We start from the raw sequence: 22,184 nt of genomic DNA on the forward strand, positions 1-22,184 counted from the left end.
AATTTTTTTTTTTTGTTACAGTTAATCTTTTAGTATCTCAAGTGTCGTCAAATTCAGATAGTGGATTTAAAAGCTGTGGTTAGTGGGGAATAATCGGGGTACCAAAGATGTAAATGCTGAGTGATCATTCCCCACCGTAACTCAACAGCAAGTTGTATGGCATAAATTTCCTTGGTGTTTATCATAAGAGTAACTTTTTAAATAGCTTTGAAATAAAAAATGTGATGGCCTGATCAGTAAAAACATTCACGTTTCTCACGGCAAACTTTTCTTTGCACAAGATTCAGTACTGTTAGTGACTTATTTTAAGACTACGCAAAGATAACTGTTTCAAAAAACAATTGTATGATGGTGCGAATTCTGTCTCTGACAATATTTTTAAATTTAATTTCCAATTTTGATTTCATCCTATGGTATTGCACAGCCCACTGCCATTTTCTTTTTTTGTAGGTAGCTGAAAATTGTGTATTACGGCTTGTTCGAAGCCTAATCAATGCAGTATTGTGGGTCCCTGTCAAGTCAGATGATAGTAACAAAAGTATAGCTAGAAAGAGCATACAGGTCACCAGCAAACAAGGCAAGACAACGGGCCTTTTATTGTGCTCTGAATGCTTGCTTGGAACGGCTGCTGATGTTCAAAGCATTGTGTGGTACTTCATACAGAAATAGACAAAACTGTGCCTTTTAATAGTTTCTTGTGTGATGTTAAAGCTTTAAAATTGGCTTTCTAAAGGACTTGTCTGTATTTAAGGCTTCTAAGAAATTGTACTTTCTCTGAGAACTCTTTAGGTACAGAAACTTATGTGAAATTTAATTTGCATCTCTGGTGTGGTAAAGTAAATGTTTTAACCTGTGTTTGTATAGCTACTGCTTTCAGACTCTCTTAAAATGAGAACTTCTTGCTGAAGCATGTGTGAGTAAGTCTAGGTTCTTTTGCTTGGTGGTTGTGTGTTGCCCATTAGCAATACTGTTCTTTCTGCTACCAGTAACAGAGAACCAATAAAGAGTGCCTGGCAGGTTTAATTAAATAAGTTATAATAGTGACTTAAGGTATATTTCAGTTGTTACTACTTTTGTGTTAAGTATTTAGAAGAAATTAGTTGCTCCAGGAAACGTTTTAGGAAGCCTGCTCTCTGAAGGTTTGCAAAAATTGCAATGCAATGCAATGCAAGAATTGACGCCTTTAAGAAGCTTGCATCATTTTAAACCAATAATGTGTTTGGACAGCACAGTCCTCCTTCGTACCTGTCTGCATATTCATAGAACTGTTATCTGCTATAGCTGCATAGCTGGTAAATGATCTAAAGTCACACAGGACCTTGTTTTCTGATTTCTCCTAGAAATTGCCTGTAGTGGTCAGGAAGGCTTGAGACTATTTGACATGGAGTTGGGTTTTTTGTGGGTTGTGGTGTTGTGTTCCCCCCCCCGTGCTTATGCACTTCAGGGTGAAGATGAAGCAGAAAACTGGGAGGGAGAAAGGTGAAAAACTGGATTGTGGTTTGACTGTTGCTTTGAGTTGTTCTCAGAACAGGTTTCAGTGGTACTAGTGACACGATAATTGTGATGAGTTTCATTGGTCTGACTTGTTTTGGGTGGTAGGAGAAAGGGGAGTAATTTAGTGGCCTGATACGGGTGGGGAAGAGGACCTCCTCTTTCATTCACTAGCACATCTTAGGCTGGATGCAAACTGATCATCATGGTACAGCCCTGAGTGTTATTCTGGTAGGTGCGGGATCAAGTAGGGGCTGTTCTAACGCTTGCCTTCCTGCTTGTCTGAAATTAGGCACAGCTTTTTCTTTTCTTCATTGTTTCCTGGTGTTCCTCCCAATACTGAAGTTGGGGGAGGAGGGAGTGTGGGGTGGAATGGGACTGTGTAGATTTGGATACCACCAGCTCCTGCTGCCAAGTATTCTGTAACTAGCCATAAACAGGACTTCTCTTCCTCCTAGCAATCATATGACAACTAGTTGCTACAGTTATACTCATAAATCTAAGTATAGAAATACTACTGCTGGCCCACATCAGGCTATCCACTGCAGATATTTAAAGCTTACCCATAAATGCTCTGACTTTATAAATTTTGTCAGCAAAAAGTAGTGCTTATGTGAAAGATTGCTACTATTAAAATAGCACTTCATGCTGTTGGCTATTATTTTAGAACAGACTTGTGACTTTTTTTGACTAAGTTTATATCTTCTAACTTTGTATGAAGAAGTATTAAATACCTTCAGTTTCATTTCATCTATTACCATACTGAAAATAATGACTGTTTAAATTTGCGAACTCAAATCAGTGCATTGAACTTAACCCTTTTGTGGAGTAAAATTGCTGGATGAATGCTGAATAGCTGAGTTTATTTGAAGTAGGAACTACTGATCTTATTTTTAGATGAGTATTTAAATCACTAATTTAGAGCTATTCTTTGATCATTTTATCTGTTTCCCATTGTTGTTTGTCTCTATCCAGTAGATGACAATAATGACTGTGTAGTGTTGGACATGCAAGCAGGCTATATGGAATTGAGATATCAAGTATGAAATACATACTTATGCTGTCTGTCTGATCTCTCTAATCCTGAGCAATCTTGAAATGACCTATAAGATTTATCACATTTCACAACTAGTGCTCCCGAAGATGCTAAGTTGCTACAATTTTGGTGAAGTTAGCTGGCCAGGTAAAGAAGAAGAAAACCTCTCTGGGGAAAATGATGTAGTGGAAGTATCACAGCTTCTCCCTTGATTTGCCAGCTTTCAGGGCAGTCGGTTTATGCAGCTCTGGCTTGTTAGAGCATGTGCTTCCTCTGAAGGTCATGGGGACAGTGCTGATAACCTGACACTATTGCAGGGATAGAGGGCAACAATTGTAGGAGGCATGTAAGAGGGGTGGTCAGGACTATTTCAGAAAGGGTGTGGGAAGAAAGGGTATGCATCACAAAAAGAAAGCTTTTTTGATTCCACTTCTCTGGAAGAAACTTGTTCTAAAATGGCAGAGTCTGTTTTTAGAGGGTGGCTAATGTTTGGTGTATCGTTTGGGTGCATATTCAGGTTACTTGCAGAGTAGTCTTAAGTGCTTAAAGAAAACGTTTTAAGTGTGACAACTCCTGTGTCTTGTTTAGTTTTGAGAACAGTCACCTCTCCTCTTGTTTTGGTCAGGAATTGAAGCTGAACACACTGAGAATTTTGCAATTGCTTCAACTCCTGCACACTCACAACTACATTAGAAAATTAAAGCAGAGCAAGAGTACTTTTTCCCCTTACACCCTCACTCAAATCATGATACCGTAGAAACTGCATCATGGTAAGAAAGGCTGTTTATAAAAAAAGTTTCTGTACTCAAATAGTAATTGAAGTATAAATACTAAACCTCAGATCCTTTAAAAGCTACCATCTGGGGCTTATGGCATATGGAATCTGTTGAAACAGTTTAAACCCTGAAGTACAGGTAAGGGAATGTGTAAATGAGGTGAAGGAGAAGAGTCTTAAAGATCACAAGTAGAAATCAGGTGCTTTGCCCTTTCATGAGTACGTACTACAAATATTTTGTAAAAGTAGTATTTGATGGTGAAATTAGATGCTAGGATTCGCTTGCCCTGCTGTGACAGATGGTCTTTCAACTTTAAGTATTTAGACCAGTACGTGGTGCGCCAGTCAGTTGTTAAAGCAGCTCAGTCTGGAACAAAAAATGTGCAGCCACACACTTTTTAATGGTTTGATGTATTAACAATTGTAACTTAAACAGGTTTTGAATTAAGATACTTTCTCTGATTAATCCATGGTTTTGTTTTGTTTTTTAATAAGGTGTGCAAACAGATTTGGCTAGGCCTATTTGATGATAGATCATCAGCAATTCCAGACTTCAGGGATCCACAGAAAGTAAAGGAATTTCTACAGGAAAAATACGAAAAGAAAAGATGGTAAGATAGCTTTACAATTCTAAAGATTGCCTCTATGACAAGAAGCGAAGATGGACTCTTATCCTCGCATTCTTGAGTGTGCTTTCCGTCTTTGGACTGTAGATCGCACAGCTCTGTAAAGTAAAATGGTTTCTGGACTTTATTCAGAGCTCCTACAGGAAGCAGAGAAGACAAACTATTTAAAGAAGTTTCTCAATGTGTAGTTCATACTGATGGAACAGAAATGGCTTAAGGGGATGTCAACAACAGTGTAAAGTAAGGGTTTTGCAGGCTTTTATTAGGAGGTGGAAGACACGTATGGTTTGTATTAAATAAGTGCTATAAAATATTGATGACTTGGAATTCTAGTCCATTTAAAAAAGAAGTCTGGCATATTTAAATAATGGGTATTTTGCAAACCACGGATAGAATTTGTTGCAGGGTCAGTGGTTAAAATAGCAAAGTTGAGATCTACCAGTTCTCATGCTTGAGTCTTATGAATGTTGAGCAGAACTTTTCATGTTAAACTTGTAAAAACCATTGCTCTTTTTGAATGTAGGTATGTTCCTCCAGAGCAAGCAAAGGTGGTGGCATCAGTCCATGCATCCATATCGGGGTCTTCTGCTAGTAGTACAAGCAGCACACCTGAGGTGAAGCCACTCAAATCTCTCTTGGGAGAAGCTGCACCCACACTGCACTTAAACAAGGGCACACCTAGCCAAGTGAGTAATGACAGAGCTGAAGAGCACTGAACTGTTCAGCAGTACTTTTTCTCTTCTAGTGGCACAAGAATTTTTGCAATCGCAACTGTTACCTAATAATATGATCACTAAAGACAACTTGATGTATTTTGTTGAAGTATACAGGTGTCTGCAGATCAGGTTCTAAATTAAGCTTGTTTCTATTGACTAAATTGATTTTTTTAAGGGTTATTTTCAGTAAGCAGAATTTTCCAGTGCAATTGACAAGTTTATGATCATCTTTTGCTTAAATATCTCTAAAGTTTGAACCTAATGTGATATATTTTCATGTTTGGTTTTTTATTTGAAAATAATAAAACGGCTGCTACTGTTAACCATGAGATTAGTAGTGAATATGTGGATGAAAAGCATGCGTGTTCATTATTACTTGCTATGCATTCTGTAACTGTCTTATTGAGTGGCTTTCAGGGAGTGCCTGTGTGCTGTTCTGTAAAGCCAGACACCACCATGTACTTAGGTTTTGGAGGGTAGACAGTTTTTTGACAAACTGTTTTACCTTTAGGGTACAGGCAACTCTTGAATGGACCTCTTAAAACTCAAACAGTAGACATTTGCAGCTTTCAGCCTTGCTATGAAATTCTTCAATTTTTCTCTCCCTGCACTGAATTCTAAAGATGATTTCAGAATGCAGTGAACAACTGTGTTCCAACTTGTAAAATTAAATTTTATTGCTTGTATTTGTACAGAATTTACAGTTTTAAATACGTAATTTTGAAGTTGCTTATACACTGCTACTTTATTCTTCTAGGCCCTATTAATCCATGGAAATCTGCTGCGGAGTTCCTTTAAAAGCCACCATAGTAGCATAAATAGATTGTCTTTCTCATACTATATGAGGAAGGTCTGTGCTGTATGCAGCGTCTTAAATGTCAGGAATAAATGGCTTGTTAAAGAAATATGCTTAGTCTATCCTTCTGGTATTTTGCAAAAGTCAGTTTGGTAAAATATCAGCTTTTTTGTATTAGCTAATTGAAATGTTGTTTGTAGTCTCCTGTTGTAGTTCGATCTCAAGGACAGCAGCAACAAGAAAAGAAACAATTTGACCTCCTCAGTGACCTTGGCTCAGATATCTTTGCTGCTGCTCCTCCTCAGTCAACTGCTACAGCAAATTTTGCTAATTTTGCACACTTCAACAGTCATACAGGTAAGTATTCTGAGCAGTGTATCCCTTTTAAATGTATAAAACATAGTTTTAATTTTTGATGACTTTAGACTAAACTTCTTCATGAGGTATATGTAATTTCTGTGTCTTGAGAACGTTGTATTGCTCAAGATTTCCTTTGGATCTTTATAAAGAAAGGTTGAAGACATAAAGGCTGATAATCCTGCTTTTTCAAGTGGGAGTTGCTATAGCTATTTTCTGCGATATGTATGATTAGACTGTTTCTGCCTGCTACTAGGCAGAACTTTAAATTCTTCGGGGGAGAGAGTGAGAGGATGAGTAACAGAATGTAGGGAGAAGCTGATATTAGACCTTCAATTTTCTTTCTGAAAATTATTAGGAAGAGCATTCATGGAAAGAGAGCAGATACAGAGACTTTAAGGGAGTTCAAATGCATTGACAATAACTGTCAAATTTGTTAAAAACAAAGGCTTCCTCAGTTTAAAGAACGACCTCCTCTTTTGTGTGTGTCTCTTTGAAAACTGAATACTAGCCGTGTGGGTAGTATTCTGTAGTTTCAGGAAGAATAAACAAGCTTTGAGCATATGTATTTACTGAGGATGGGGGTAGGCCTTGAATTCTTAAAGAATGACTTCAGTAAAATATATTGAGCCCTCAGGGTTTATTTTCAGCCAAAGATCTTGAGCCACAGAAGTCTATCCTAAAGAAAAAGTTGATTCTGTGGTCACTGAAGTATGTTGCTGCTAACTTGCATTGTAATTGTGGGAAAGTACCTTTGCCTGCCTTGTCTGAATGGCTTTTCATCTAGTTTTTTCCGAGAGAAACTGTGGTGCTGCTATAAGCCAACAAGAATAAGAGATATTTCTTGAAATTAGTCCTGAAATTGTTAACAGCTGAGAGGAAATGTGATGGAGGGGACTTAAGGCACACCTGAGGAACTGAGAAAGGTACCAAGGCTTTCTCAGAGTAACTTGAGAAAAGAAATGTTGTGAAATAATTGGCTGAATTCAGTAATACAGAATAAGAATTGCTGTTGCAGTGTCTTTTGTAAAAATCCTTAACGTAAGATGTCATGTTAATAATCTTTTTGGAGGTATGTTTAACTGGGAGAACTTGTGCTGGCTGGCCAATGTTGTACAGTGTTACTGAAGAGGCTGCAGATATTTAATTCTTTCTAATAACTTACTCTTTCCAAACTTGTTGCTGAATGATTATTTATATACTTAATTACTTGTTGTGGGTTTCAGGAGATGAAAATTCCATTAAAGCAATGTTTCAATACTGTGTTCCAAATCTAGGTAAAATTTCATTGCTTTTCTGCTGGGTAATTTTTAAAAGGATAAAAAGCAGTATGAACACTCCAGAATAAATATAATCTTATGAAAGAGTCCGTTTAATTTCTGGTTGAAATAAGTGCTGGAAATCAAAATTGAGAGGAATACTCAGCTATACTGGCTAGTTTTCTGTTTCAATATTAACCATTGTGGTCATTCCCATGACTCCTTTCCATAAGTTTTAGAAGCCAAAACAGTTTCAGGACTAGTAAGTCAGTTTCTAAAAGACAAAAATGTAATTCTGAGCATGCGATAGCTGAATGCGTATTGCGGACTGGTTTGTCTGAAGGTGTTTTCAGACTTTCTAGGGTAAAAGCCTTATAATAATAATAAGCCTTAAACAACTTGTAAGGCTTGTTCTGTGTGCAGTAACCACAAGGGTAGTGTTAACTGTAACTAATAATGAAATGTTACAGACTCTTCCCTTTGGAACACAAGAAGGGTTGATCAGGCTGCCAGCTTTGGCAAAAATGAATTTTAAATGCTCATTTAAGGAGCTGTATAAACATGTAATTTTTGTTAGTAATCACACACTACAGCAAAGCATGGAAGAACTTGCACTTAGTCCAGCACTGCTTTCTCGAAGTTTATGGTCCAGTGTTCTTGTTTTAGGGCTTGGTTTTAGCTATGCCTACAGGGCATGGACTTTTCTCTTTCCCTTCATGTACACTATGGCTAACTAAGGAAATCACTGAAGAGCACTGGCAAATTTAAGGTCTTCCAGTATAAGTTACTGTTTCTGCAATTAAGGCACAACTGAGTGCAGCAGCTGACAGGAAAATATTAACAAACTTGTGCTGTGATCTGTAAAGTGTAAATGTAAAGCTTGAAAATTATGCAGGAAGTGCAATTTTTGATATGTTCCTTTTTTCTGAGTTTTCTAATGTAATAAGCTGGCTCAGGACATTGTTGCATCTTGAAGGGGAAACATGCTGACCTTACGTTTACTGTCTGTATTTAATTTACAAAGTTCCATAACTTCTGCAAAATGATGAGATTTTGAAGATGATGGTAGACAACTGTTCTCTGTCTGTAGTTTACAGACTGGTAATAGTGACAAAGATAAAAATTTTGGTCATGTAGGCTTTCTATAAACTGATGGAATAGAAGACCTGCACAAAAGATTTTAAAAAGGCGTAGTGACACAGCACAACTCTCTCACGGTTAACAAGGGAGAAGAGGCTTTAACCAGAAGAAGTAAAACAGTATGACATAGTTACTGTCTTCTAGAGAATTATTTTCAATTTTGTAATTGAATATATGTGGACTTTATTTTAGGTTTTTTTGGTTTTGCAGTGTTTCATGCCTTTATTCCACACTAGGTAGTGCAAACCTCACAGAAGAAACCATGCAAAGATTGTAGGGGCAGCTTGCGTTGCCATGACTGGTGCTGTCGTACTTGAGCTAGCTTTAGCCAGCTAGCTTTTGTACTGCCTCATTGATCCGCAGTCACAACAGCAGTTGTACGTCTATGCCGATCTGCAATCCACTGCAGTTCCTTAACTTACTTAGGGTTGTTCTTGGGTTTCTACATGGAGAACTGAATTTTGGAATTGCCAATCTACATATTGTTCAGGAAAGTACAAGTCTTACCTGGTCTTTACCCTTGTGCCACTTTTACATAGGTTTAAACTTCACCACATAAAATAAAGCAAGATTAACATCTGAATAGTCTGCAGAAGAGTCTTCACAGCTCTACTGTTTTAACATGGGCCCACTTGCAAATCATGCTTTCTGTGTCAGCTGATGCAATAAAATTGTTAAAAGTGGCCTGTAATATAATACGTTCCATTTTTTGTTCTAGACCCAAAAGATACTTCATTTAAAAATATTGATGCAGTATTCTGTTTGTGTGACTAGTTAAAATGAAAAATGCTGTCACAATTCTAGGAGTGACGTTTTATGTACTTAATCCTACTTGGCCAACTAAACATCAGTCTCTGAGTAGCCCCTATCCAATTGGTGCATCAGAATGAAAGCATCGCTTTCATCTTAAAGCAAGGTGCAATTGAATTCTTAATCTATTCCTCTTAAAAATCTACTGGTTTAAAACCAAAACAAACAAAAAAACAAACTGTGGAATTTGGAGTTGAAGTCTGTAGAATGCTGTTTGAACCAATACAGATGGTATAATAATAGAAACTATTTTTCCTCTGTTTGTGTCAACTTTTTCTCCTTGCACGCTTTAAAGGTGAATATTTTAGGACAGAACTTTCCCAAGACTTGCTTTCTCATTGATTTCCTCCCCCCCCTTGCTTGTTGACTCTCATGCTGTGGTGGGTTGATGTTGGCTGGCTGCCAGGTGCCCACCAAGATGCTCTCTCATTCCCCCTCTCAGCAGGATGGGGGCAGAAAATATGATGAAGAAGCTTGTGAGTCAAGATAAGGACAGGGAGATGGCTCGCCAGTTACCGTCATGGGCAAAACATACTCGACTTGGGGAAGATTAACTTAATTTATTGTCAATTAATAATAGAGTAGGATAGTGAGAAATAAAAACAAAACTAAAACCACCTTCACCCCTTCTTTCCAGGCTCATTTTCACTTCTGACTCTTCTACCTCCTCCCCCTGAGCGGTGCAGGGGGACAGGGAATAGGGGTTGCAGTCAGTTCGTAACACTTCATCTCTGCCATTCCATCCTCCTCATGCTGTTCCCCTGCTCCATTGTGGGGTCCCTCCCCCTCAATGGGATACAGTCCTTCACAAACTTCTTCAATGTGGGCCCTTCCCGTGGGCTACAGTTCTTCAAGATCTGCTCCAGCATGGGTCCTTTCCATGGGGTGCAGTCCTTCAGGCATGGACTGCTCCAGCGTGGGCCCCCCGCACGGTCACAGCTCCTGCCAGAAAAGCTGCTCCTGCAATGGGCTCCTCTCCATTAGCCACAGCTTCTGCCAGGAGCCTGCTCCAGTATGGGCTTTCCACAGGCTCCAGCTTCCTTCAGGGCATCTCTACCTGCTCTGGTGTGGGGTCCTCCACAGGCTGCAGTGTGGATATCTGTTCCACCATGGTCCTCCATGGGCTGCGGGGTGACAGCCGCCTTCTTCACCGTGGTCTTCTCCATGGACTGCAGGGGAATCTCTGCTCCAGTGCCTGGAGCATGTCCTCCCCCTCCCTCTTCACTGACTTTGGTGTCTGCAGGGTTGTTTCTGTCACGTTTTTCTCACTCCTCTCTCTCACAGCTGCTGCACAGTGTTTTTTACCCTTTCTTAAATATGTTACCACAGAGGTGCCACCAGCATTGCTGATGGGCTCAGCTTTGGGCAGCAGCAGGTCTGTTTTGGAGCCGGCTGTCAGAAATAGGGGCAGCTTCTGATCTCTTCTCACAGGGGCCAGCCCTGCAACCCCCCTGCTACCAAAACTGTGCTGTGTAAACCCAACATGCATGCACACTTCTAATAAGGAGTGGTATTAAGTAGAGTCAAACCTCACCCTCTCTCCCAGTATCACCTGTGAAGGGAAATACTTGCACTTTCATTTATATTAGCAGCATTGTGGAATGCAGTAGTTGTATAAAAATGTCCTTTTAGTTTATAAATCTGTAGTACAGATGCTTTTTTAATAGAAATTAAGTGAAATAATGCAAATTTTTATTAGCGTTATCTGGCTATTAAGTAACAGTACTTAAACAATCAGCATAATTTATTGTTTTTTTTAATACATTTAATCTGCAAAATCCCTCCAGAATAAACAAATCCCGACCCAAAAATATAATGTATTGCATCTGTTATTCTAGGTGGTGTTTTGTGGGCTTTCTTTAGATGGTAATTCAAGTTACCTATGTATATGGGTTTGTTTTGCATTTGATTAAAACCACTTTTTTCCCTTACTCTTTACTTATAACAATGTTTAAGACTTTCTGTGGAGCTTATCAGTTAGGCACACAATTCCTCTTGAATCTGTAGATGCTTGAATGTCCAGCTGTTTGAAATTAGATGGGTGTTAACTTCTATTTTCTCCTATAGTATGGCACGAAAGGAAGGCGAAAACTGAAATTCTGTTTGAAATTTCCTTGGATTTTATTTTGTGGATACACTCTATGAATGCTATCTTCTTGACATTGGTATTGATCTTTCATATTTCTGTAATCTGATTTTTTTAGTTTTTTAAAAACTGAATTTTCCAGTGAAATGAATTTATAAACCTAGCCAAAACTATTCAAGTGGTGCCAAACTAAATTCACCCAGGGAAGAAGCACTTTGTATATGAGGAATTCAAGTTGTTCAGTATTCAAGTTGTTCAGTTAGTCCACAAATTCTAGTTTTGGAAACTGGCGCTTAGGTTGATACCTGGTTTGGGTTCTACAGGTACGCATCTGCTATGCTGTACTTTTTGGCTGTTTTTCCCTGACCAGCCACCACTGCAAACACTCTAGGGTTAAGCTGAACTGAACTTGGTCATGCGGTTGTGAGTAGTAGCATGTGTGAGGAGGAGAGAAGTAGCATTAACTGGTACAGCTGTGAAGGTGATTTGTGAAAGCTTGTTCAAAGACAACTTTCAGTTGTAGAATATCATGTATAGTTTTTTCATGTAAAAAGAAATTACAAGGTAGGACATAACCCTTGGAGGCTGTCATGACCATGAATTCAGTTAATACATCTGTTTTTGTGTTTATTTCCCATATCCATTAACATGTTTTGTTCCTTTGCAATTTACAGCGCAGAACTCTGCAAATGCAGGTTTTGCAAACTTTGATGCATTTGGACAGTCTAGTGGCTCGAGTAATTTTGGAGGTTTCCCCACAGCAAGTCAGCCTTCTTTTCAGCCCCAAAATACAGGTAGAACTCCTAGCACTTTTGATTAATACTTAATTGAAATAATCCGTTACCTTTATGTTGGAAGGTACTTAAGTTGAGTTTATTTCTTGCATCTGCCTGCTTTAATGCAATCAAGCCATCTGAAGCTCTGGGGAAACTCAAAATGAATTCCTTCTGTTTGGTGTTGATTTTCTTTCTTTTTTTTTTTTTTCCCCTCCTATTGCTACTCAGAAGTCTGATTTATGGCACTATGTGTTTGTTAGCTCTACACCTGAAATAACTATGAAAAGAGTAAACCATACTGCTTTTGAGAAATATTGAATTGACTCTTTATCTTGTAAGAAAAGTGTTTCAGTAGACCCAAAAGCACATTGCAGTACCAAAAAAGTGTGTCTATGCGTATGTATAACACATGCACACACTACAGTTTGACTTCATGTGTAGAGCCTATTGCTAAGATTTATTTTGCTTTCCTTTAATTTGATCATGCTTTAGAACTTCGGCTTGAGCTTACACTTGCTGTTTGTCTAGATCTTTGGCTGACTGACTTTCTTTTCCTTTTTTTTTTTTCTTCTTCTTTTGAGTGTGGTGGTGTTTTAAACTTTTTTTTTCAAATTTTCTTTCTCCCTTCTTATGTTAACTTTAACCCACACACAATTTCTGGCTGTCCAGCGTTCAGAACGCTTTCATCTAGCTGCAGTTTTGGTGAATTTACTTCAGCTTTTCCTCTCCAGGCTGTGCACAGTAAGTTCCACGCAGTGGAAAACTCAGCTTGCTTCATTTTATGCCATTGTAGTATAGCGTTTTCATTCCTGCTGTTGCATATGTTTTAACTTTGTGATTATGCTATTAGAAGGTTGTGCGTTCTGTAGTATGAGTGGAATCCTCAACCAACTGTTATAAAATATGATACACTTAATGGAACAACTCGTTTAAATTTAAGTACGTGACCTGCCTAGATTAAATTGTCTGGACACTGAAGATATGGAAGCTCATGGTTTCACGTTTGAACTGAAGTTCAATTGTGTGGACTTAAGTCAGATTTTTAAAATTGATTTATGTATCTCTGATGTCAGTGGAGACTTGGTATAAAAAGAGCTGTGTTGTGTCTTCCCCCTCTCCTCTTTCCTGATTGGATGTAGTCTAAAAACCTGAGAACAGAGAACCAAACTCTCTCTCTAAACCTTGGCATGGAATCATACTACTGTTGGAATTCTAGGCACTGTTTTTTGCTTAGAACGATGACTGACATCTGAAACAGTTAAACACTGTGCCATTAAGTAAATGCAAATAGTAGCTATTCATTAGACACGTGGCAGGAAAATGAAGCTTCTGTATTTTGAATATTAAAGATTCAGACAAATACTTATTTTTCTAGCAAAATATTACTGTAGAAATTACTTTAACGGCTAATAAATGGCATAACGTTTTTCAAGATCGAATTATGACTGTGATTTAAGCTGTCAAAGCTTGGTTTTTTTGTCCCTGATCTGCAGACTGAAAAATGTAAAAAAAAAAATTTATTTTTTCTGATGACCCAATGTAACTTTGAAGGAAAGGGGAAAGGGTCTTAAACATGTGGGATGGGGCGGGGGAACATTTTGCCTCACGTAACCACAAAGAGGTGGGATTATTGTGCCATCAGTTACAGTTGGAGAGACTTTCTCTAGCTTTGGAGTGTTGATCATGTTTAACTTAATTTGTTACAGGTGGAAGCGCTGGATCAGTGAATGCTAACTTTGCTCACTTTGATAACTTCCCCAAATCCTCCAGTGCTGACTTTGGAGCCTTCAATGCTTCTCAGAGCAGCACAACAGCAACTGCAGCCAGTAAAGCTGCAGTGAATAAATCGAATCTCCAGTCAGCTGACAAATACGCAGCTCTTGCTAATTTAGATAATATCTTCAGCGCAGGGCAAGGTATTAAACTTTATTCTTTGACGTGCTTATTCTACATGTTTATACTTACCACAAGGATGGCTGTGCATGTCAAAATAGCAACCGTATTTCAAAATGTCCTTTCTTTAAGTTACCAGTAGAATTTCACATCAGTGTACCCTTAATGTGTAAGATGTAAGTTTTAAGACTAACATCACTCCGAAAGGATGTCATCAGAAGACTGCTTTTTGGGAACCTACTTGCTATCAAAATGAATAACTCTTAAGTGGAAATATCTAAATAATTATTACGGCAATGATGAAAATATATAAAAATATATATTTTGTGTTTGTGCTAGAACCTATAGTGAAGGCTCTTGAATGGAGAGCTACAGTTGTTGCAGAGAACTGCCAGAGTAGCTTTCCTAGCTCTCTGCCACAAAAAGATTTGGCTTTAGGTTTTTTATGAACTAGTAGCAGTGATGCTTGGATTTAGTTGATTTTAAGTTAAGGAGGAAAAAATCTAGTTATTCTGTAACTTTTTTTCTTCTCAAATGGTGTATAAAAACTTGTGTTGGTTTGTAATGTAGAGCTTTGTTCCGAAATGGATAATTTGAGGGTATGTGTTTTGTTGAATTTTCTAGCTGAAAATGACAGTACTATTGAGTCATCATTTTCCAGGGAAACCAGAGGCTCTCTGGAGCTGCAGAATATCTATAGAAGCATGACGCTTTGCTAATAGCTAACGGCTTGTTAAACACTTTTTTTCCCTGTATGCCCTAGCGCATATTTAATTTTTAAGTCTGAAACTTAAACTGTCCATGAACTTTCATTTAGTTCTCAACGCTGGCAGGGCAGAAAGTGAAACCACCTTCATCGCTTTTAATTTGGTTTTTTTCTTTCTAGGTGGTACTGAGCAAGGAAGTGGCTTCAGTACAGTAGTGTCGGCATCAGCAGGTCCTGCATTGTCAGCCCCAAATCAGTCAAGTGCGTCTTCAGACAAGTATGCGGCTCTAGCAGAATTAGACAGCGTGTTCAGCTCCACAGCAACCTCTAGTAACGCATATACTTCCACCAGTAACGTTAGCAGGTACTTTGTTAGAAGTAGCTGACTTTTTCTACATTGACTTCAGCGACATGCGGAAAAGTAGCTCAAAGTTGTTTCTCAAATCTGGTTTTATGTCTTACACCTAAATGGGGAAATGTTGAATGAGTTTAGAGGTACTACTGAAACTGCATCCTTTGTTTTAAATAATAGCAGTACTGTCTGATAGGATATTATAAGATAAAATTAAGAATACTTTTTGGCAGCAGAATGTTCTCTGCACCTTTCTAGTCATTACATGCTAAACCTGTTAGATGGTAACACTTTCCTGTACAGAATATTTGCATGCATACTGAAAATCATAGCATCATCCCTGGCAAAAAAGTTATTCAGATATTTATAATGTAAATGGTGCCAGCCACTTCTTTTTTTAGATCATTAAAGTAATAAATACCAAACGCCTGTTATAGCTCTGCTTGGTATTGCAAGTGCCCCTAAAGCTTCTGCTTTGCAACCTTTATGCTGATGGCCTCTGTTCAATATTCTTTCTCCTGCTGTTGGTGGAGAGGACTTTTCATTGCTCAGCACTAGTTATAGTCTCTGACCCTGGCATCAGGGGCTCAATTCCTGGCATCAGTGAATCATATTGCAGTTTGCAAACTGCACGTAAGCATTCCTTTTCTATTCTTTTACATGCCAACAATAATTGTAAGTTGTATTTAATTGTTAAACAAGCAATTCTGACTTCACTGAATGTATGAATTATTTTCAGCAATGCTTTTGGAACAGTACCTGTGGCTGCTACTGCACAGACACAGCCTGCATCTTCGAGTGTGCCTGCTCCATTTGGAGGTACATAAGAGTTACTAACACCTTTTGAGGACTGTAAGCAAACATCTTACTAATTTTTAGTTGATAGTGCTATACTTTGGCATTAGTGATACCGAAGTTACTAAAGGATGCCAAAAAAGTACTGTTCTTGTGATGCATTAAGCATTTTATTATCAATTCCTAATTTTTCACGTAATTTTAGATATTTATGTATTTGTATAAAAGCTGTATAAGTTTAATGTGAGTCAGATTGGCTATTTTTAAAAGACTTTATTAAATAAAATGTTCTTAATCTTTCAGCAACACCTTCCACAAATCCATTTGTAGCTGCCCCTGTTGCCCCAGTGGCACCTTCAACAAATCCATTCCAGACCAATAGCCGAGGAGCAACAGGTTAGGAAAAAACCCTGAGTGTTTGAGAAACTTTCTTTCAAGACTTGCATTGATTCTTTTTTTCATAGTGTGTCATTTGTTCCTTAAAGGTTTTCTGTATTATCTGTGTCTAGTCTATTTGACATGTTGTATGTGTGTGTGTGTTCAACGTAGAGTACAATATTTATGAATAGGCTGCAGAAATCAACTTTAACTTTTTTTTTTGAGATAAGTGATGTTTTTGTTGGGCTGAGGACATTAGTTTCCTGTTTCTGGCCCAATCCTAGGATTTCAAATGGCGGCCATGAAAAATGTCAAAATGATCAGTTTAAGATCTTCTAATACTACCTAAGCTATTTGTAGTCTGTGTATTACCAGCTGGGTGCCTTCCAAGACTATAACCTTGGCTTTGAAGCATGCTTTATCACAGGTTGCCCTGAAATCGGGGATCTTGAAAGCCCTGCTGCTAAGCTGGTACACTTGCTGTTTTTTCTTTCTTTATTTCAAAGTCCTGCAAGCCCTCAAAACCAAAGAGCTGGGGCTGGAACCAGGAAAGACAAGGCTTTTGGGCTGTTAGCTCCTCACCAGCCCACTTATTCGGTACATTGGTGCTGTCCTTTATTTTTCCCTTTTGTAACAGTAAAGCAGGTGTTTAAATATAATCTTTACGCTCCTGATTTACATTAATTTTCTGTAGAATCATAATTCCATAGACAAAAACTTAATCACTTTTTAAAAAAGCAAACCTGTACTTTTCTTTAAAACACTGAACTTGGGTTTAGATGACTTAGATTATGCTAATTTTCCTCTCCAAAGGCACTGCTAAATTCTAGTACTTTTATTTGTCAACTGGACTTCCACAGACTTAAATCTGCTGATGTATGCATTTTAAGAGTTGTGCTTTGCTCAAAGTTTTAGGTAGATTTAATTAAACTGATCAGGCTGAGTTAAAACTGAATTAATCAAATTCATGTCCTCTGCTAAAATGAATTCTGTTTTCAGTCCCTTTTGCGATATTATGCAGTTAAACTTACTCAGCTATTTAATGCCCAAAATATCTTTTTCCTTATTTTAATCTCATTCCTAATTGTGCTGTTTTGGATCATCGTTAAGAACTTGTAGTTTTGGATCATCGTTAAGAACTTGTAGTTTTGGATCATCGTTAAGAACTTGTAGTTTTGGATCATCGTTAAGAACTTGTAGTTTTGGATCATCGTTAAGAACTTGTAGTTTTGGATCATCGTTAAGAACTTGTAGGCTCTTTAGATAAGCTTGTTTGAATATGGCAACTTTATCCTTCCACCTTCTAAACTGCCATCCTTGGCTTGCAGAGGTTCCAACCCTTTGGCAGCTATAGTGATGTTATGTACTAGGTAACAGAGATAATGACTATACGTAAAGATAATATTCTACCCCTTTCAGTGTGAGGTGTAAACTTGTAGCTTGTCCTTTTATGCTAAGCTTGCTTTCTGCATGAACTTTGCTATTTATTACATGGGAGATCTTGTTTTCTAGCGTTTATTTCTAATGGTTTTCTTAGCTTAATCTATTGCTGGTCATGCTATGGACAAGTTGTTTGGTACATATACGTGTGTATATTTTTCTATATATATATATATCTAAAACTAAGAAATGACTGTGTATAAATGATTTGACATTGTCTGGTCTCTTTGTGGCTTCCATAAGGCCTCTCGGGAGCAATGCACTCTCACATATTTCCTCAGGCTCATTTTGGTAGGTGGCCACATTTGGTATCAAGTTTCTTGTGGCTAATTGTTCTTGCTTGTAAAAGCTTATTGACAGCTATCTGGTTCTCTGCACTTAGAATTTCGGAAGACTTTCTGTGTTTTAAAATCGAGTGGGTGTGGGCAAAGGGAGAGAAGAGCATACATGGGCAACCTATTAAGCAACTGAAACAAAACCATTATTGATATCCTCCAGGGTCACAATATAATGTGAACAAGTTGAGTGACTCTTGAAGTTTCTACCAACAGTAGCTTGATGCCTTTTGGGATATCCCAAGTCACTGCTCATTTTGTTGTGCTTTTGTTTGCTGTTTTAGCAAGTTTTCCTGTCGAATAGCTTCTCTGCTCTCTGTAACTTGAGAACAATGTTAGTACATTAGTTTTGCGTGTACTTTGTCAGCAGTTTATGTATGTATAATGTCTTGCCCTTGAATGCTTTTGGGGTAAATTTTTCAACTGATAATTAAGCTATATTCATTAAATACATTAATTTTTTTTAAACAGTTGAGCTTGCATAAAATCTAACTTACAACATTTCAAAAGAAAAGTCCTGTCTAATGTTTAACTAGAATAAAATGCCTGGTGTGTCTGTATTTGTACCAAAAAAACTTTTATACGCTTCTCCTTTCAAGAATAACTCCCAAAAGACTGAATAATGGTTTTGTTACTACATTTTTGCACTTGATGTGCTCCTGTTTATTTGCTGAAGGCATGTGGAATAGCATATGAGCTGTGTGTTCTTTACTTGAAATGTTCAGCAGAGAATCAGATGAAAAGTTTTGGGTTGTTTTTTTGTTTTGTTTTGTTTTAAGTCTTACCTCAACAGTAAGAGCATTTGCAATAGGAACTTTGTGTGCAAATAATGTGCATGGTGAAAATTTTCTTTAAAGTGATGTTAAGGATGGGATGAAGGGAGAGGGGATGCATGTATCCCTTATGACTACTTTTTTTTTTTGACTTGTAACTTCCTGTAATGCAGCTTGAAGTAGGAAGATCCTTTCAGGCTTTTCTCGGAAGGAGAAAAACAGAGGGGCTTATGCTGCCTGAAAGTGCTTGCTTCTGATATGTACAGACATTTACCAGAAAAACTCTGGAGGAAGTATATGATAATGTAGAGAACGTAAAAAATAATTTCCTTTTCAGAAAGTATATCTGAATGTGCTAGATCTAGCAAATTTTAAATTATTCCATTCATTTTTTAAAGTGCAGAAGTAAATTATGCACCTAGTTGGTGGTGATCCAAGCTAACAAATCAGTTCAGTGGCTGTAGAAGTTGAACCAACTTTTGTATGGTCACTGAGGCATTAGGAGACTTTTCTTAACATGGCATTATAGTAACTTGTCTCATGAAAAAAAGTGATTTCTTACAAATAATTGAACGTTATTTTTTGCCTACCAGCAGCAACATTTGGTACTGCATCCATGAGCATGCCTGCAGGATTTGGAACTCCTGCCTCCTACAGTCTTCCTACTAGTTTTAGTGGCAACTTCCAGCAGCCCACGTTCCCAACCCAGGCAGCTTTCCCTCAACAGACTGCTTTTGCTCAGCAGCCAAATGGTAGGTCTGTACGTTTTAGATAATCTTGTTTCAATCAGAAACATGGAGAAAATGATGTATCTGTAAGTTAGCAATAATGGGTGTGTACTTACTTCTGTATGAACTTGGTAATAATATTGATGAGGGGTTCCCATGCTCCGTAGTTGAGCTTTCTGACTTGGCTGTGTGCAGTGACATAACTGAAATTTTGCCATAATCTGATACTAAAATTATAAATGTTCCCAGGCTTAAAAGGTTTTTGTGCGAGAAGGATTGTTTTGTCTTCATTTTTGGAGTGTCTGCAACCATTTATAACGCTTTCTCTAACTTCATAGAACACAGGCAAGAGAAAATTGGAAAGTACTTTCTCCATAAATTTAAATGATAAAATAACAATGAAAAAAGTGCATATGTAGAAATTGGAAACTAATTCGTTCCGAACAGTTGAAAAGAAACAAAAAGCCTAGCCATATTCTTATTTACACTTACGTTCCTGATAGTGTTTAAGTAGGATCAATCCTCCTGATTGTGCGGTCCAAGCTTCCACGTATTTTTGTGTGGGAGCTGCAGCAAAGAACTCTTTGAAGATTGATTACTAGTATTAATATTTTTCACTTCTCTTTCCAAGGAGCAGGTTTTGCTGCATTTGGACAGGCAAAGCCTGTAGTAACTCCTTTTGGACAAGTTGCAGCTGTTGGAGTATCTAGTAATCCTTTTATGGTAAGTGAGTTGTTGCATGTTATTAATAACTTCTGTATGTCTGAAGAGGCATAATCTGTAACATTTAATTTAGAGACACACAAAGCTGGGGTTTTTTTCCCCTTCAAATAAGGGAAGGCAGCATGTGAATCTCCTAAATGCAATTCATTATTACGATGACATGGCGTTTGTAAGGCTGTTCAAATCAAAACAGAGGTACTTGTATACCATGCTCTTACAGTAGTGTAATTTCAGAGAACTACCAAAAAAAAAAAAAAAGACTGCAACATAAACCAGAAATATTTCCTAATAGGTTGTTTTCTTTTATATATATCCTGCATTTATGATTTACAATATGGACAAAAATCTTAAATATTTGTCTTATTTTTCTTCTTTCATTTTCCCCCAGGCTGGTGCACCAACAGGACAATTTCCAACAGGAAGCTCATCAACCAATCCTTTCTTATAGCCTTATAGACACTTTACCCAAAAGAACTCTTATGTGGTCACATAACATCTCTGCGCCTCTTGCACTGTTGTCTTGTTTCACTGATATTAGCTTTAAACACAAAAGAAGTCTTTAAGAAGTAAAAATAAAAGCCTGCATTGTGTACCTTTAAAAAAATTAAAAACAAACAAAAAAAAATTACACAAACCCCAAGAAAATCAACCCCCCCCACCAGGTAATAACGTGCAAAACAGAGGGCTGTGGTAACATCCTTGAACCTGTGAACTGGCAGGTAAAAAGTAGCGGTATCATGTATATTAAAATTGGCTAATAAGTTATTGCAGATACCACATTCATTATGCTGCAGTACTGTACATATTTTTCTTAGAAAATAGCTATTTGTGCATATCAGTATTTGTAACTTTAACACATTGTTATGTGAAAAATGTTACTGGGAAATAGATCAGCCACTTTAAGGTGCTGTTGTATCTCTTGGAATGAATGAGCTACATCATTTTAACCATTGGTATTGGAAGTCATGAAGTTAAATTGAAGGTTTGTTCATTTCTCAAAATGTTTTCCTTTCCTAAGAGCTCTTCTATTTATACATGCCTAAATCTCTAATGTTAGAGGGATACCTGTCTGCGTAATAAAGCTGATCATGTTTTGCTACAGTTTGCAGGTGAAAAAAATAAATATTAGAAAAAACAATTGTGTAGCATTATTTCTGTGCAGTAACATTTTATTGGGTTAAAACGTACATATTGTCAGTCTTGTACACAGATGAGTTATCAGAAGCAAAATGCTTAAAGGTGAGTTAAGCTTAAGACTTTCGCATGCCTCGCTTGGGTATGTTTCTTTGTGTCCTTGTGATTAAGCTTGCTGTTCTAGCTCCAGTGAAGCGACCTATCGAACAGGAAAATGTTAAGTGAACTTGGATTATTTTGACAGAATAGCTGTGCAATGAAGGACACTGGAAGCACTGAGGAGGGTAGTTACTCGCGAAATGGTTAGCGGCAAAAGACATGTAATTATGGGTGGCTAATGAGAGTCTTTGAACAAGACTTAGCTGTGATCGGAACAGTGTGCGCAATAGCAGGCCAAGGTACCACAGATGTAATAGCACTCTTTCTATTAAAAATTGATATATATTAGTAAGACCTCCCGTGGGATATTAAATTCATCAGTTATTTTTTTAAGTACTGGAATGTTTCCTGTCATACTAAATGCAATTTGTAGAGGGGGGAAAAAATGTCTGGCTTGTCTAGTCTGTAATAGTGAGAAGGTTCAAGAAAAATGTAACTGCATCAAAGCAGTTGGTGTTTTAAACAGAGATAACTTGGCTCAAGCGTAACACACGTGGTTGAAGTGTAATACTGGAACTAGGCAAGTAATGTAAATATATCATGAATACATAAACTGCAAGCTTAAAAACAGGTTTCTGACCAGCTGGAGAACAAAACTCTCAAGCTTTCAAGATAACGGGAATAAATAAATCGGATAATGTCAGAAGATTTTTGAGAAAAGGTTGTGCAAGGCCATTTGAGACAAATGCGAAAATTCTTAAAGGTAAGACATCTCACTTGTAACTGACTGCCTGCATGTTAGATCTGCTGATTTCTAGGGGAGCTGAGAGACTTGACCGCTGCTTGTAAAAACGCTCCTGTGGCAGTGCTTTTGACTTCCATTGCCTGCCTGGGGGGGGGTAGTCATTTCTCTATCTTACCTTTTTTTTTTTGAAGAGCTTTGGAGCTTTGGAGCTTTGG

General features: G+C 37.7%; 1 protein-coding gene across 1 annotated transcript in view; it reads left to right on the forward strand.

The window, feature by feature from the left end:
- The window catches only part of AGFG1 (ArfGAP with FG repeats 1), a 44,708-nt gene extending 23,579 nt beyond the window's left edge, over positions 1-21,129 (forward strand). Inside the window, exons 6-18 of the mRNA XM_019474015.1 lie at positions 3,798-3,913; positions 4,452-4,614; positions 5,641-5,797; positions 11,767-11,886; positions 12,538-12,609; positions 13,575-13,784; positions 14,648-14,831; positions 15,559-15,638; positions 15,918-16,010; positions 17,676-17,723; positions 19,134-19,292; positions 19,900-19,991; positions 20,380-21,129. Of these exons, the coding sequence (XP_019329560.1) occupies positions 3,798-3,913; positions 4,452-4,614; positions 5,641-5,797; positions 11,767-11,886; positions 12,538-12,609; positions 13,575-13,784; positions 14,648-14,831; positions 15,559-15,638; positions 15,918-16,010; positions 17,676-17,723; positions 19,134-19,292; positions 19,900-19,991; positions 20,380-20,439 (1,554 nt within the window). The 3' untranslated portion in view covers positions 20,440-21,129. The remainder of the gene's footprint in view (positions 1-3,797; positions 3,914-4,451; positions 4,615-5,640; positions 5,798-11,766; positions 11,887-12,537; positions 12,610-13,574; positions 13,785-14,647; positions 14,832-15,558; positions 15,639-15,917; positions 16,011-17,675; positions 17,724-19,133; positions 19,293-19,899; positions 19,992-20,379) is intronic.
- Positions 21,130-22,184: the final 1,055 nt, after the last annotated feature.

The sequence above is a fragment of the Aptenodytes forsteri genome, unplaced genomic scaffold (assembly GCF_000699145.1).
Source record: "Aptenodytes forsteri isolate BGI_AS27 unplaced genomic scaffold, ASM69914v1 Scaffold184, whole genome shotgun sequence".
Lineage (NCBI taxonomy): Eukaryota > Metazoa > Chordata > Aves > Sphenisciformes > Spheniscidae > Aptenodytes > Aptenodytes forsteri.